This window comes from Pelecanus crispus, chromosome 7 (assembly GCF_030463565.1).
Source record: "Pelecanus crispus isolate bPelCri1 chromosome 7, bPelCri1.pri, whole genome shotgun sequence".
NCBI classification, from domain to species: Eukaryota; Metazoa; Chordata; class Aves; order Pelecaniformes; family Pelecanidae; genus Pelecanus; species Pelecanus crispus.
In genome coordinates, this window is record NC_134649.1 from 3,263,459 (window position 1) to 3,281,226 (window position 17,768).

General features: G+C 42.3%; 1 protein-coding gene across 2 annotated transcripts in view; it reads left to right on the forward strand.

Annotated features, from left to right (window-relative positions):
- The window catches only part of MEGF11 (multiple EGF like domains 11), a 216,662-nt gene that overhangs the window by 165,899 nt on the left and 32,995 nt on the right, over positions 1-17,768 (forward strand). For both annotated transcript variants that reach the window (XM_075713468.1, XM_075713469.1), the window contains exons 13-17: positions 6,982-7,128; positions 9,792-9,926; positions 14,103-14,231; positions 16,554-16,682; positions 17,396-17,524. In XM_075713468.1, the coding sequence (XP_075569583.1) occupies positions 6,982-7,128; positions 9,792-9,926; positions 14,103-14,231; positions 16,554-16,682; positions 17,396-17,524 (669 nt within the window). The remainder of the gene's footprint in view (positions 1-6,981; positions 7,129-9,791; positions 9,927-14,102; positions 14,232-16,553; positions 16,683-17,395; positions 17,525-17,768) is intronic.

Here is a 17,768-nt window from a genome sequence, read left to right on the forward strand (position 1 = left end):
CTTCTGGAGAGGGCCCACATTTTCCCTACTCTTCCTTTTATCACCAGTGTACCTACAGAAGCTTTTCTTGTTGCCCTTGACGTCCCTGGCCAGATGTAATTCTATCAGGGCTTTAGCTTTCCTAACCTGAGCCCTGGCTGCTTGGACAATTTCTCTGTATTCATCCCAGGCTACCTGCCCTTGCTTCCACCCTCTGTAGGCTTCCTTTTTGTGTTCGAGTTCATCCAGAAGCTCCTTGTTCATCCATGCAGGCCTCCTGGTGTTTTTGCCTGACTTCTTTGTTGGGGTGCATCACTCCTGAGCTTGGAGGAGGTGATTCTTGAATGTTAACCAGTTTTCTTGGGCCCCTCTTCCCTCCAGGGCTTTATCCCATGGTACTCTACCAAGCAGATCCCTGAAGAGGCCAAAGTCTGCTCTCCTGAAGTCCACGGTAGTGAGCTTGCTGTGTGCCCTCCTTGGTGCCCTGAGGATCTTGAACTTCACCATTTCATGGTCACTGCAGCCAAGGCTGCCCTTGACCTTCACATTCCTCACCAGCCCCTCCTTGTTGGTGAGAACAAGGTCACATAGCAAAGCGACACCCCCTCCTCGTCTCCCCTGCCTGTGCTTCCTAAAGAGCCTGTATCCTTCCATTCCAACACTCCAGTCACAGGAGCCATCCCACCCCGTCTCCGTGATGCCAACAAGATCATAGCCCTGCAGACATGCGCACGTCTCTAACTCCTCTTGTTTATCCCCCATGCTACGTGCATTTGCATAGAGGCATTTTAGCTGGGCCCCTGATGAAGCCAACTTCCTGGCTGCAGTGGCTGGAATTCCTCTGTGCTGCTCTTCAGGTGCTCTCCCGTTGACCTGTGATCCTTCTCCAGGCCCTGGGCATCTATTGCTGGCACTGGCACCAAACTGGTAGGAGTGGGATGGATTGAGGTTCCCCTCCCCTGGCAACTTCCATTTAAAGCCCTCTTTGCCAGCGTGGCAAGCCTATGGCCGAAGATGCTCTTCCCCTTCTCTGAGTCGCCCCTCTGACACCCACCAGTGAACAATGCTCAGCAACGTAAGTAAGGGCTCCACCGCATCAATTTGAAAAAAATAGTCACAGTTCAAAAAGCATTTTGAGAACACCACAAAAGTTCATAGATAATGTGAGTGTGGCTGCTGTTATCTCTGTTGAATAGTTTCACTATATAAAACCAAAAATAGCTTATTTGCAGACGGGATGAGCAGCCATCAATTCTTAATGATTCCATTTACTTTTATGAGAGATCCCTTTATGTTTTCTTCTATCTGCTGCCCTCCCCAAGCAGATTTTCTCGTTCTTCAGCATCCTTAAATGCTGAGCTGTCACGAATTGTGCTGTGGTGTTTCTGACTGGGTCCGAGTCAAATACTTCAGGGTTTGCCTCAGGTAGGAATATATATGAAGATGCAAAAAGTGATAGAAAAGCATCAAGTATTCTTTATGAACTCCTGGTGGTGTGCTGTCATAACACCTTCTGAACAGCTGATCCAGAGCTAATAGGGCAGTTCTTTCTTCTGTTCTTACTGAAATTTCTTTTACCTTTTATAGAGTGAAGCAGCAAAGTATTCACTACTTAGGAAAGCACACTGATCTAATCTCAAATACAGAGCTGATTTAAATAGAATTTCTAGGGAAAACGTAAGTGTGAGAGCAATAAGAGTACTGGGGAAAGGGAAGAGAATAAGGTTAAAGAAAATGTGAACATATGATTATAGAAATCTTTATCAGAAATAAATCTGCGAATTAGGAGGCCCAAGCAAGACGTCCAGGTGACCTCAGTGGACTCCAGCTCTGACCCTGGCATGACAACCACACACCTTGGAACCCTCCAGGGCTGACGGCTTGGTGGGAGGTGTGCTACAGCTGCCGAAGGCATCGCTGCAGGCGGGACAGTCCTGCGTGATGGAGACCGGAGGGATGGTGTCGCATGAAGCAGCAGCCCATTTTAGAGATCACATTCAGTGGTACATTCCCATACCTCTTTTCAGTACGATCAAGTGCTTGCTGGCCCACTTTCTGCAATGACTTATCTAAAATAGCCTTGCAGCTGTAATCATTAGGTTATTTTCTGCTATTGAGGCAGTATTGCTACTGTTGTGGTTTTGCCACGTGTCAGCTTTTATGGTTTTTTGCACTGTGTCAACAGGTAGGCAACCCACCACTAAGAATTAGCATTGCCAAAGACAAAAGCTACCAGGCGGTCCAGATCAAAGCCAAGCATGACTCACCAAACTTCAGGCCTCCACTGTATTGCCTGCATAAATCCAATGCCTATTTATGCATAAAAAGCAGTTCTTTCCAAAGCTATTCAAATGCCAGAAATAAGAGATTATTATGACTTCATGTCATGTTGAAAGACAGGTGGAGGAGAGCACAATGTTTGTGTTGGATTCAAATGTCTGCTGAAATCATTCCTGTCATTGCTAATTGATGTTGCATCCATCTTTAGATTGTGACTATTGGGGGAAAAAAAAAAAAAAAGCTGAAGATCTTATTCAGAGAAATAATTACAGTTGTACACTGGTAGATATAAAATTAAAGTACATGGGGGGAAGGGAGCTACATGCTATAATTTGTCAAATTCCTACACCCCTGAAAAATAAGTAGATGCTGCAAAGGCTACTGTCAGGGGGATAGCAGTGGTCAAAAATAGGCCACTGGTTCTCATTTATTCCATCCATTTTTGCTCTTCTGTTGTGTTTGGAGTATTAGTTTCCAACTATCTAGAGACAAGGCAGAAAAACAATGCCAGGCTTTATTACAAGCTAGAGACGTAATCCCCAAGCATGAGTGCAATTGCACAAGTAAGCTGGAGAGGGAAAAAAGGGAATTCTACTTATGTCTGGCTTTCAGGAATTTCATCCTCCAAAGTCCTTCAGTGTGATATAGTTACAGGCAGTACTAAATCTGCATTACTTCGACAAACTTTCATTGAAGCCATTGAAGATTAGTAATGGAAGCAGTATATGAAGTAGCTTGTCAATAAATGCCTTACCTCCCAGTTGTATGGCTTGGGGGTTTTTTTTCCCCCTTTTTCTTGCTCCTTTTCATGATGTTTGTGTGGATGTTAGCTGAATCTTTCACAGCCCAATTTGTAAATTTTAATACAAAGAACCAACTTCATCTGGTAGAAATTTACACCGCTCCATGTAAGCCAGGCACAAGGTTATATCACATCGAGTCCCCAGACGCACACCTCTCTAGCTGCTGTGCGGCAGAACTGCACTACGATATCTGATACTTGTTATTCCCATACAACATATGTGACTTGACGAGTTGCCGTCAGCCAGCGCTCTTGCCAGACACATGTCCTCCTCTACCTCTATCCCTGCCGCGTTCCTTTGTCAAGATACCATCTTCACCTCTGCACTGGAAGAACCCTGCGCAACGCAACTGCTTCACCCTCGGGAAGCCTGTACTTGAGGTGCGCCGGATACTCCCCATGTCCCAGACAGCAGCTGTGTTGTCGCTTGGTAGTAAGCCATCCTGGAAGGGCCCTCAAGGAGAAAGAGCTTGGAACAGCTCTCCCATGTAGTTGTCCCTTAAAAGAGTGCAGTCATGACTGCTCTGGTGGGTTAAGTTCATTCCAGATTGTGTTTTTCACAGCACACACAATGGCAATTCAGGCGCTTAGTACTGTTTTCCTACCCACTGTGTGTGCAAAGGAAGATGGTGTGGGGAAGGGGGAGTGAAGCCTCTCCTGGGACTGTCAGCTAAATTCCGTGTACAGAGCAGTCCAAAGGACAGCAGTGGAAATCCTACCAGAGAGCAGACAGTGCTTGTAGAAATTCAGTACCCCAAATCCACTCCAGGACATGGAGGTTTTGTGGCTGCTGTTTCACAGGCTGAATTAAAAGCCACAGCGGGCTCTGGTCTTACCTTGGCTCTGGATCACTGCATGAGAGTGTAAATGTCGTTTGCCCATGTAGACTGGATAACCATAATTTTATGTAAGTTATGTGAATTTCATTTACAATTCACCCCCAGAACATTGTCTAAGAAGGTCTTGGAAGTGTAATTTCATACTAGTATCTGCAATTGTGAACCACAGCCTCAGGCAGGAAGATAATTTCCTGGTATCTAGGCAATAGAGTTTATGGATAGAATTGCTTCCTGCAGCTTCAAGGACTTCTTCTGATAGTTGTCTTCCTAATTTCTACATCTTGCTTGTGAAACAAGGAATTTGTTCATAAATTAGGAATCTGTTGTTGTAACATGAGATAATACAGAGATGTGTCAACGTCAGCATTTTTTATATTTCTGGAAATTGAAAACTAATTGCTTATCAGAAATGTTCATCAGCAAGTTCCTAAGTAAATATTAAAGTTTTGTGTTAAGCTTGCTGCTTCACTGACTCCGATTGTAAAGTAGCTGGGAGCGATGGACTCCCCCTTCATATGCTGTCAAGTTAGGGAATTGTAAAATTAAGGTGCTTTTTTTAGCACAATTCCATAAGACATGCATGTCCAGATGCAATTTTAACTTCTCATTTACATTTGCAATTCAATGTGTGTAGGAGCCTCCAAAAATGAAGTCTTCCATGAGAATTAGCTTAGAGTAATATAAAGTAATAAAAATTGATTGCGGCACCTTCTCAGTTGTCTACTGAAAATGTATAAATAAATAACTGCTGAGATGGGTATCAGTGTCTTCTAGAAGGTTTCCTTTTCCCCCCTTTACATTTTGTTACAACAATCGGCTTCACAATGACTCATTGCCTTCGTTAGGAGCGGGAAGACATCCCTCATTATTCATTACTAAAGGAAGGACTTTGCTGCTGCAAAGAACAGCCATGGCATTCTAAATCAGCTACTTTTCAAGAGAAAGGAGTCAATGTCATTCTTCCCCAAACTTTGCCAAAAGAGACAAGAAATAATGCTGTTTAATTGTCTGCCTTTATAAATAGCCCATTCACAATGGGAGAATTGTATTTTTAATGCTGCTGTCAGGATAAAGATACACAGTTTTCTACATTTGTGTCTGAATTTCATTTCTGGGAGCTCGCGCCAAGACCCTCAAAACTATAAATGCTCATATATACGTATGTATAAGTATGAAACGCATTTATTTACCATTTATTGTGTGACTTTTTAATTCCGGAGTACTGTAGGTGTATCACATAAATGCATGCACAAAGCATTTACTGTTTAAGTAATCCAAGGATATATTTGATTTCAAAGGGAGTAGGGAAGACTATTAAAATAATTGTTTTTCTTGATTTTGCTAATACAAATGCTCCTTGTCTCTTTTTGCATTCCTTTTTTTCGGATTTATTTACCTAGGTATTACGGGATTGAGCTTGTATTATGTTTTTGCTGTATTTTAATGTGTTTTTCATTAAGGTCTACAGCATGGACCATGGCTCTTTATAAATAAAGCTGTGATCATGTATTACTAGAAACCCCATTTCAAACTGTACTTTTGCCAGACTTGGTTAAGATTTTCTAGGAAGGGACATTATAGTTGTGTGATTAATCTTCAGAAAAGGGAAATTTTGGCTCTGCAGTATTTCTTACTGTATTAACTTCAGAGATTTATAAAACCGACTTGAAACTGCACTGTAAGTGTGTTTATAATGACTTTTAGCTGCTTTAATAATCCTCAAAGTTTGGTGACTGTACAGATCACAGCTTCACAAATACAGCCCATTACCTGTAGCATCCAGATGAAGTTATCAGAGGTGGAGGAAATTACTTGGGATTGTATTTCTCCGTAGCGATGCAGTAATCCAACCTCTGGCTGAGGCTGGGGCTCTCAGAGCCTTGTCTGCATTTATCCCATTATGCCGTGGGACATGTGCATGGGTGATAAAGAACATCTTCATGGTGAAAGTCTAGCCGGGGCATGTGCATCCCATCAAATCTTGGTGGCGCAGTTGTAAGGCACCCGCTGTGGTAGTGTTGTTAGGAAGATTTTCAAGCCGGTCTGTGATTCATTTTGTCTGTTGTTATCAGTATCTACAGCGTGCTACTGCTAACGCCACTCCCTGCAGCTGGCAGTGCTTAATGTCTCTCTTAGTTCACAATCCTGCAAACCTTTTTCAATCCGCGGAGCCCTTGATCATGCAAATAGCTCTGCTAATTGCAGGTATCGGTGCTGTCTTATCCCCATGGAGTAAGAGCCTCTCGGACAAGTAATGGTGTGCAGGATCAAATCCTTAGATTACATTTATATGTGACAAGCCATGGCACGAGGTTGTTTTTAAAAGTCACCAGTTAAAACAAAACCAGTTGAAACAATGCCAGAAGCCTCATGTTAAGCTTTCCGGCTGTGTGCTTCTTTCAGTGTTTCCAAGCTTTGCTTTTCATAATAATAAATATCAAACAACAACCCTGGGAATCGCTGGGAGCTGGATTGGCAGGTCTCAGTCTCCATTTAACATGCAAATGATCAGCCTGTGCCCACATATGGCCGCTTGCTAGATCAGAACTGGGTTCATTAACACAGAACTCGGAGAGCTCTGGGTGGATGTGGGGTATGTGCATAATAACCCAGAGCACAGTGCTTTAAGCCAGGAAGAGGATAATACACAGCACAGAACCGCATTTACATATGTTCAAGAATCCAAATACTGGACATGTTTCTGCAGAACCCCGGTTTTTCTTTTTTTGGTCTTCCAATTCACAACTTCCAATTCAGTTAAGTAATCAGGCTTCAATCAACTGCACATTTCCAGACCAGTGATTTGCGATATTTTGTGACTTTAAAGCAATTCCTGACCTTCATCTCTCAGATGACATGCAGAGTTTCTTTAATGGTGCTAAAGACTGAACAGGGGTCCACTAACACCTACAGAATTCAACTCTTTGGCATTTTCTTAATTTTCACTTTATTAAGCAGATAAAAGGATAGCTATTTCCTTTCCAGGCTCCTTTGTTTGCTCGGGTACACAAGCCAAACATTGCTTTGATCAATGAGCAGAGTAAGCTGTGTGAAACCTAATGTGTGTCTTTATGTCTTTAGGCATCCACTGTGACAATATATGCTCCCAGGGCCGCTGGGGACCAAACTGCTCCATCTCCTGTAACTGTGAGAACGGGGGATCCTGCTCCCCCGAGGATGGCACCTGTGACTGTGCGCCAGGCTACAGGGGACCCCTGTGCCAGAGAAGTAAGAATTTCCACCACCATAGATGTGGTGGCAAAAGCAAAGCAGGTAGAAATGCTCATTTATGACAACAGGCAGAGCCACAGGTTTCCAAGCTGCTTTAGCTCAGGACTTCCTAAGGGCAAAAGCTAACCTAAAGAATGCTTCTTGGTCAAGAAGTCAAGACTCTACTGCATTGAGTCGTGCCTTGTGTTTCTTCTTCTGGCCTTCCACAGCCCCTGGAGGTCACAGGTGACCTGAAAGAAGGAGCAACACCTCCACATACCACACTTGGCGGGATCTGGGCAAAACCAGATTTACAGTTAAGTGGTGGTAAACTACAGGATACCTGCAGCAGGCAGCTACGACCCATCACATAATGACAAGTGGATGAGTGTTGACTATCAAAATAACAAGACAATGTTTTAAATGCCAGAAAAAGAAACACAGCAGCATGAAATAGCTCCTGCCTGATGCTCTGCTGCTACATATTAAAATGTGCCAAGGAGATAAAATTTCGCTCATTTGTTTTATCAGGGAAGCTGCATTTGCCCCTTAGGGACCCCTATTCACTGATCCAAACCACACGCAACCTTCTTCCTGTGTAAACAAGAAATGGATTTGTCTTTCCTTTCCGCGGCAGCTCTTGTTCTTCCTGTAAGACATTCTGCATGCCCAGTTCATATATCCCCTTTGATTTCACCAGTTACACTTGACACTAGAACACACTCATCTCTAAAAATAATTTGTAGGTGACAGTTTTTATTTAAAGCCATTATAACAATGACCTCTAGCACTGCTGCAGTTAATGGCCTATAAGCATTTCCATTATAAACCCCAATTTCCAGGTGCTTCAGCATATCTATATAGCTGTAAAACCACTCTCCAAGGCTAAAATGTGGTGCTCAGAGCTTCAGGGAATTGGGGAAGAAATTGTTTTACAAATTTGAAACCCTAAGAGTGCAAAACTTCCAGAAGTTAATAGTTTCTGACCTTTCTGAGATGAAAAGAAACAGCTTAGTTCTTTATCAGCTGATGGCATGTGGGCTACAAGAGGCAAACCATGTCCCCAGCTTGCAACTCCAGTAATTAGGCTGCTCCCTGAGGACGTTTGCTGAGGACCTAATGGGGAGAAGTTGTCCTCCCCACTGAGGTGACAGCAGAGGGGTTCTGTGGATGCTTCTGCTATTGCCTCGTGTCGCTGAAATACCTCTCTCGAATATATGGGCAGGGAATTCAGCTTGCTCCCACCCTTCCTGCGAGGTTCAGGCTCAAGACTGCCCTGTGAAGGGGACACTCTGTCGGTGAAGGTAGCTTTACCCTGCTAAGTTTCAGAATCATTCCCATTTTTCTCTTGGAAATTCATTTAGAAACAGAATTTAGCTTGTGAAGGGCGGTACTGAAGATGATGCTCAGCCAGCTTGTTCTGTCCGTGTTATCAGGGTTACATGAGACACCGCGCTAGTTTACTGCTCTTGGGCCTGCAGAAATGTCTCCAGCAATGATCCAGGTTGTTTTAAAGCTCGTGCACCATCAACAAACCTGTCAGCTAAGTTCCAGCTGGGAATCTGCAGTAGTGTAAGAACCTGACACCCTCTGTGAACATACGGACCAAGAGAAAAATTCTTTCAGTGAAAAAATAGAACAGACATGATATAGTAACCACTGAGCCAGAACTGTATAACGGAAAATCACAGGAGTAAAAATAAAAACATATAAAGTCATTTTTGCAGTTACTTACTGCAATTTAACATTTCTTTGTGCTTACCTATCGCAGTGAATGTTTGGACAGTGGCTGGTTTTTCATTCTACATGTGCTTAAAAGCGACAATACGCATTTATAAGAGATACTGAGCCATAATCTTGGCGCTATACCTTATGTACAAGTTCTATAATAATTTCAATCCAGGTTTTAAGCAAATTAAGCACACAGTTCATGACAAGTTTACTCAGCTATCCGGTGTGATTACTGATGCAAATTAGGTGATTTTATATGCTGTTACCGTAACTACCATTTTTAGATTCTGTTCATCGCTGATGAATGCGGCTCCTGCAATGGCATGTATAAACTGACTGTCCCAATTGAACACAGGTACTGCACCTAATACATTTAGAAATCACCTTTTGATGGAGTTGTTTAGATATAAAACATTGAGAGTTTTCTAATACACCTTCTCTGATTCCTTAGCTTAATTCCAAAGGAAATGGCATTCTGAGTTTCTGTTGTCTGTACATGTGGGCGTGTATTTCTCTTCCTACCTATCTTAAAAGCTTTGGATATGTGTTATTAACCATGTCTGCCAGTGGGCTGTGAGGTCCTGAACATCTTAAACTCCCATGTTTTGTAAAAGAGTTTAGCTGGAGCAGCCTAGAGAGACTTGGATCAGTGTCCTGTGAGAGAGTGAGGCTGCTGCGAGTGCTCTGCTGTATTATTAAATAGCCAAGGACTTACATGTGGTAGGATGGGGTGAGCGCTTGAAGCACAGAAGCAGTTTTACTCAGAGCTCACACTTTATTAGACACGGAATGATCCAAGAGGCTTCATAATTTCAGCTGTTCACAAAATTGTGTTTTTATAAATTAAGATATATTGGTTTGGGATTAAGACAGAGAGAGAATTCTCAAGATCTCAGCAATGAGAAACCTTCTGAAAAAGCCTGTGACATCTTATTTTGTTTTGTCTTCAGTTTGTCCCCCTGGCTTTTACGGACACCACTGCGGTCAGCCATGCCCCCAGTGTGTGCACAGCAACGGGCCTTGCCACCACGTGTCAGGACACTGCGATTGCTTGCCTGGATTCTTTGGCGCTCTCTGCAACCAAGGTACTGAGTCCAAGACCCCCAGATGCCACCCCCTTTCCTAAGTTTCTGCGTCTGTGACTTTGCAGCAAGACCGATCGCGAAGTCCCTGCCTTTTTCCCTTGTTTCAGCAGTTTAGATCACGAGAAATTCTTTACTTCTGAGGGAAAATGCAAATAGGCACTCAGTCACCCTTTTGTAAATATGATGTGCTCCTGCTTTCATAAATAAAACAGGTCTGCTGCTCTGTATTGGAATGAATATGGAACGAGACACCTGCTGTAAATGTATCAGCCATCCAATGGTTTCGTTTTCCTTTGTGCTAAGCCTATCATATCCTAAATGCCGATGGCACCTTCATGCACTCTTCTTCAGTAGGACGTGCAGATACCAGTTAAGGTAAAGGCCAGCTCGGGTACACAAGCCCCAACACCCAGTCAATGCATGGAACCTTACTCACACCGTCTAGGACCTGAGAGGGAATAGCTAAAATCGTGCGCACCCAAACACAAGTGCAGGAGACAGAAAAATTTGCAATGAGGCAAGGGAAGTGAGTTAATTTTCTCAGGGGAAGAGCAGCTTCAACTCCCCCTAATGTCCGTCACCTTTCTGTACCTTTGAAAGTTAGGCTGCTTTTAACCATAGGTTTCATTTTCAGTTTTATCCTAAAAATGCCCACAAAATCATTACAGTGTACTGCAGAGTCTCAGTTATTGCATACTACTGTGGGTATTTTCTACATACAGATTTAAAAAGGCATTATTCGTAATGGCTACTGCCCTTGTGAAGTCACCATCCCTGTAAAAATTGAACTGACACTTTTTAATGACCTGCTTTTCAGTAAGTTAGAAATTGCAGACAGCACTTATGCAAAATCATTGAACATAGATTAGGTATAACCATGTTTTCTTTTTCCTGCGCTGTATAGTCAACTAAACATTATACCAATTAATTTATTAAAATGAACATATTTCAGTGAATTTGTCCATTTTATGTGAAAAGTTAGCCAGATTTCAAAGCGTAAGCAGGGCTAATTATCCTCTTAAGAAAACTATTTTATTTTTGCTCAGATGTTCAGCACTTCTGGTTTTACTTTGAAATGTTGATCTATCCAGCAAATTAATTTTAAAATATTCATGTCCTAATTAAAATCAATTTGTGTTGCAGTTTGTCATAATGAGTTAGCATGTAACTTTATTTTGTAGAAAGAAAAATGCTAATTAATGTTTTCCGTTCGAAAAAATGTGAAATGAAGATTTCACTTTTGAATTTTCACCTCCTTGTGCCGCCTCTTTTCTGGCAGCGGGAACATTCTTCCATCAGCAGCACGCGCATGTGAGGAGCTGTGTAACCTCGGAAATTGCTCAGGTTGACACGGTTGTGCTAAGGATCTTGTGCAGCAAACAACTAAGCAGCTGTTTCACGAATATCTTTCACAATCATGTAGCAAGATGGATTGACGATAACTTGTTGTCACTGGTAGAACACACCTGACACCCCACAGGGACTTTGGGAGTCCCTGTTCAGAGCTTTTACAGCTAATTAACACCACTCTCTGCATTGTACAATCAGATCGCTCCGGAAGAAAGCGCTATTAGTCCTTACTTTAAAGCTTTGTTTAAAAATGTTTGAGACATTTGGAAAAGTGCTTGTATTTGGATCTCACAGCTTTACAAGAGAGTCACTGTGTCAATCCACAACCAGGTTACTTAAATTAATGAGAACAACGGCTTTGGCAGGATTGGGTTTGTAATCCACGTTGCCATTCGGGAGGGCATCATACTAGCTCTTCGCGGAGGCAAGAGGCGCTCACATGGTAGGAACCCCTCGGCTAGCTCTCACAGTGTGGAACCGAGGCATTTCTGTTATAAAGTATGGCCTGTTGCCTTTGTCAGCATCCGTGTTCGGATCACAAATCTATTCCTGATTCATTAGTATTCCATGTTACAGTGCAAATCAGCTCCTATTTTAAGTAAGTCTTTTGAGAACTATTTTTCGTACGTATAAAAAATCCAGCCTTCATTTAAGTGATGTTATCTATCTCCATCTTAAAGATGCAATAAAAATATTGCAGTGAACTGCTCTATACAGAGCGTTGGAACTGGATAATGGTGTAGCGTGTACGAGAACCTAGGCTGACAGATCATTTTAGGTTTTGCTTTTTCTGTGATATGAGGGCTTTTCTTTCCTCCTCTCTCCTTCTCTTTGTGTCTGTGTATTGTTCTTTTCATTGTGTCTGTATATTGTATTTAGTTTTATCTCTTTTCAGTTAGACAACTAGTCTGTTTCGCACATAATTTGAAAGCCAAAATCAACTTTATCCACTGCTACAGATAAGTCCGTAGCATACAGAAATGCATGCAGAAAACAATAGTATGCCATAGGTTTCTGCCATAGTAAGAGCAGAGGATGGCATATTGTATAAAAGCGAATGAATCACAGCTCAGGATTTCAATCTGTGGCTGATTCACAGTCAGGATAGATTGAGGTCACCTGCAGAGACTACATATGAGAAAGTGAGGATGGCTGAAGTGGTAAAACAGTTGCATAATTCAGGGAAGTGCCTTAATCACTTTTTTGACATGACTATTATTTACCAGGATACAAGTCCAGTTCCATTTGTTACATTCTTTGCAAAGATGGACTGTATGTTTTATCTTGTTTTGAAAATACATCTGTTTTTGTCAGGGAACACAGCCAATAAGAGCACAGAAATTAAACATTTCATTCATTACTGAGCAGAGCTTTCCATCAACTTTAACGTTAAAGATTTCCAATAATTTGGTGGGAGGTTGAAGATCTATGTGTCTATTAGTTTTATGTCACTGTGCTTAGGCTGTTATAAGATGACTCTGAAAAAAAATTACAGAGTTTCTTTTCATCCAACCTCAGGAGTAAGCTAGGTGGACCAACAGGCATAGACCCTGATTTTGTTAGGATGCGACATGTGTGTCTAACAACTCTCAGTCAAACATATATATAATACATCGAAACCACCACTTGCAACCTAATTGAACACTTACTACAGCAAGGGGTACTGGCGATGAATAGGTAGACAAGCATGACGTTTCAGCAATTGGGTATGTGCTTTATTTGTGGGAGCAGTCTTTCTCCAGACTTACATGGTAAAAATACTTATGGAAGTGGCAGTCTTGCTTCTGCTTTAACTCTCCGCTTGCCTGATTTGATTCTGTGAGGTGCTGGGAGCCTGCCTGCCACCAACGTGGCTGAAAGCTCATCTTCGGCAAAGGCTAGTGCCTTTAGTAGCAAAAGGCATCTTCTTCTCTCACCATCATTTCATCCAGAAGGAATCAGGACAGTGAGGAGGCAGGTGCTCTGGCGTACCCCATATTGCAGTGCCCCGTGATGCAGGATGCATTTTGTGGTGCTGGTGGGATAGCAGGGGAAAGGACCCCAGCTCCTTCAGTCTCTCCTTGGAAGCTTATCTGCCACCAGCCATTCCGTGGGCACTGGCCTCCTGCTACCACACCCATGGCTAGTACATCAGGCCGTCATACCGGGCGGTAAGGTTTGCAGCTTTTGGTCCATTATTACTGTCATTATCGGTCATACAATAAAAGGGAGTTAGGTTCTAGTGAGACACCTGAAAGTAAGAGTCCCCATTGCTCTTCATCTTCTTGAGACTTCGCTAGGCTGATATTTAGTCTAAAATGTTCCTTTCCTATTTTTCCTGTTGTCACTGTTGAAGTTGTAAACCTCTGAGGCAGCGCAGATCCCTATTTCAGGGTTTGCACCAAGGGACCCCCTTGGCCAAGTCCCCAGATCAATCCCTTCTAGGCACTTTCTTGTGTTTGCTACTTCTCTTTGAATTCTTCTCAACTTTATTGTTCTCTTCCTCTGCCAATAACCCCTATTCCCTGTTTTGTCTCTCCTCTTTTCATCCTTCCATAATGCCCTTCAATAATTGTCATCTTCTAGCTATATTAGATTCATTTTCCAGCAGGAAAATGGATTTTGAGATGACTTTTTCCTGTTGTTTTTATGCCTGGGATGTAAGCAAACAAAATGGACTTGAATACTTGCTGCCTTTTCCTTCTTTCCAGAAGAATTTTGCCCATTTGGCTTCAGCAAAGAAAAATGTTGTAATTACTTTTATCTCTAATTGCTAAATGTTAAGTCCTATGACTTCCTCATATTCATTATGAAGAGCCTTCAGTAAACTGCCTTATATTTTCACAGTCTGTCCCAGTGGAAAGTACGGGAAGAACTGTGCCGAGGTCTGCCAGTGCACCGAGAACGGGACGTGCAGTCCCATTGATGGGTCGTGTCAGTGCTTTCCGGGCTGGATAGGGACCGACTGCTCTCAGAGTAAGTAAGGAGTTATTTTTCCACCTCCGCTTTAAAATAACGTATTTTCCTGTTCAGTGTTTTCTGAAAGTTAAAGACAGATTCTGGGGAAATCCCTGAAGTATTACAGCAGCCAGTGCCGTACTCTCTTTACAGCTTATTTCTTTTAATTAATCTAAGTTAGCTTTGGCTTGAATTAGTTTCAGCATTTGGAATTTGCAGAAGCCGTTACTAGCTTCTATTACAGGAAAGGGAGGTCACAAGCTCTTATCAGAAAGGAAAGCTCCATGCTCCCTTTTAATTTCTAGTTGGATTCCCTTTTATTTATTTTTCGAAATCATTTTCTTTCAGCTATTACATTAGAAATTATTAACCAGTAAATGTTTTCATGCACCGAGACCCCAGAATTGAGAAATTAGGAAGCTGAAATATTTCCATTGAATGTAATTTAATTGTAAAAGTCGATGTGGGCTTGGAGGGATGGAGGATTTCTTTCTGAAAATTGCCCAGGTGGAAGATTGGCATTTGCTGATCCCAAAGTGTCATTTCCTGAGAGCATCCCTTAATTGAAGATAGATCACAGAGGGAAGCAATATCCTATCATTCAGAAATGTTACTTCATATTCAGGATACAACTAGCATATTAGACACTATTCCAGAGTAAAATATATTAAACTTCAAGTGATAAAGTAGGAATCGGATAAAAACAGACGGCTGTAATTTTGCCTTTATTGTGCATCTTCCACAGGCAGAATATTGCTGTCACTCAAAGCTAGGAAAGAAAAAAGACAGAAAGCTCCACAGATTCCTCATTATATTTAGCCGTGTAATTGGGAAATGACTGTTAGTTTCTGTTAACCTTGAAAAAAGATGGTTTTTCTTACAGAGTGAGGCAGGGCAGTTCAGCAGCAACAATTTCCAGGTTAGCGGGCAGAAGGACCTGGCGATAGCTACTCTGTGTTTTGGATGAACAAAGTGGGAACCTGACTGTTTCCTCAGTTACCTTCTTGTAAAGAAAGTGTAAATCTCCCAACGTGAACCTGGCCTCACACCAGGCTCCTGTCGGAACCTGGCCTCGCATACCCGAGTCCAGTACTGAGCTATTTTGGTCAGACCTCCCTCCGCACCAGTTAACCTGGAATGACCAAGAGACGGAGCTACAAAGGAGATAATTTTAGCTCCACCTCCGGAGCCAGTCCCGGAGACACTAATAGACCCTGCAGTTCTGGCTTGCAAAGGCATTGTAAAAGTATTTCTGGTTGCTTATAGCAGGAATACTTTAGGTCAAATCATGTTCAGCTTTACATTGTGCGAGTTCAGTGACCTTTTGTTTGATTTACGTCATGGCAGGGGTTTTTTTGCTATTCATTCTGGCTTTAGAGATGTCTGTCATATGCCAGAAACTTGAATTTATCGTCAGAATTGGAGCCAATGGCATACATGGAAATAGGCACGGTTTCTGTACTTTCAGGTTTCCTGGGAACCATGCCTTATTAATTCATGTCTTTAATAGGAAGCAATGGAAAGTGCTTTTTAAAGCAAAAATATAGTTGTTATATTGAAGGGTTATCATCATTTTGGATCTTTTAGTCTGGCACTAATAACTGTAACTTACTGCATTCATTTTTAGAGGGAGGCTTAAAATAACTTTTGAAAATATGTTAATATTGTACTTGTTGAAATATATAATCGACCTGGAGATTTTAATTTAGTATTAGCCCCATCAACAAAAGCAATCTGATTTTGTGGATGAGAATTCATACTGTAAGAAGTTTTCTTTACATTTTTACGTACTTTGAGTAGCACTCTATGCTTCAAATGAATGTGGTAATTTCAGTAGTTGATTGCATGGCAAAAGTAAACCATGAATAGCTGTGCTTTATTATGCAAGACTTTCAGCATATCAAAAAGAAAATTAAATTACCTCCATATCTTAAAACCCTGTCTAAATTGTCTCCGCTGATAATGCCGGTAAGGCAGGGCGAGTGGTTAGAGCGCTGAGAGCCACGCGGTGTCGAGGGTCGCCGTTTCAGTGGTTCTCGGTGCACGTATGCAGCAAAGACCCGATCCTGCCACCTGACCCACATGGGGAAGAAATCCCATGCCGGGGCCAGACAGCGTGGGTGAGGTTGCAGGTTGGCACCTGAGTTTGCAAAGCAATCGTGGGCTTGGAAGAACCGGTCATTGTCAGGGAGTCGCTGCAGCGATGCCAAGCTCTGCAATGCGAAGTTCTGCCTTTGCTGGTGTCTCGCAGGTTCTTCCTTTATTGTTGTTCCTCCGCAGCACTAACGCACTATCGTTGCTTTTTTTTTGTCAGCTGACAAATCTTTTTTATTTTCATAGCTTGTCCCAGTGGTTTTTGGGGCCCTGATTGCTTTCATTCATGCAACTGCCACAACGGAGCAATGTGCAGCCCTTACGATGGAGAATGTAGATGTACTCATGGTTGGACGGGGCTCTACTGCACTCAGCGTAAGCCTTTCAGAGACACTGTTGTGCCAGGGAATCTGTCAAAGTATGTGCTGCTACCTCGTGTCTCTTCCAAGTATTGCAGTCTTCCCTGTTACACCACCTGCTTCTTACTTGTGATAGTGTCACTTCACCCCGAAGAAAATAGTCCTGAAGCTTTTCAAGGTTTTTGATGCCTTTGGCACTCGATAAAGGAGGGACCGATCATTTAGATCTTTGATTCATTGTCAGAATTGGCCCAGTCTATGTCCCTGCTTGTTAAAGCCCCGGTATCTGTGGTCTGATTTAGGAAAATGTTTGCGATTTCTCACCCTACTCGTGCCAAATTACCAGCACTGTACAAAAGAGGAGATCAAGTTCTGGTGAGCCTTTTAAGAAGATGCTTTCGTTTGCAAGTAATTGATTATCTCTGGCCTTTTAGAGAGTTTCTGTTTAGCTGTCTTCTTTCACTTCTTGAAAATGTAGTTTGTATAGATGGGTCAAGTTTTCATTCTTCTGAAACACTTAAGAGGCAATTCTGTAAGATATGAGAAACACTACTTCAAGAAAATTGGCTGTCGTAGTATCTCTGCATTTAGATGATCAAATAAATGTGATTAAATATACAGAGGCTGAAAATCCATAGATTTATAGGCCTATATATTTTGTGCTGATAACGCATCTGAGTTTGTGCTTCAGCTTATTTCTTAGTCTTTCCTTATTCTGATTCCTAAAAGGTTGCCCAGCTGCTTTTTACGGAAAAAACTGTGCCAACGTTTGTCAGTGTCAGAACGGGGCGGACTGTGACCACATCACTGGCCAGTGCACCTGCAGGACGGGATTTACAGGCAAACAATGTGAGCAGAGTAAGTAGCCACATGACTGCATTTTTCTATTTCTCCGGGGGGTGGGGCTGTATTTCAGAATTCTTTGCAGAAATAGGCTCTTAAATGAGGGGTTGAGGTCAGCAAGACTGGAACCCTGGGCACCTTGTATAATCCATAGGGAGAAGGCGGCATCTCTGGAAAGCTGGACAGGCTGTTTAAACATAAAGAAATGTAGTGAATGTTCTGCAAATTAGGCCTTTCCGTTCCCAGCCAAAAGTTAGGT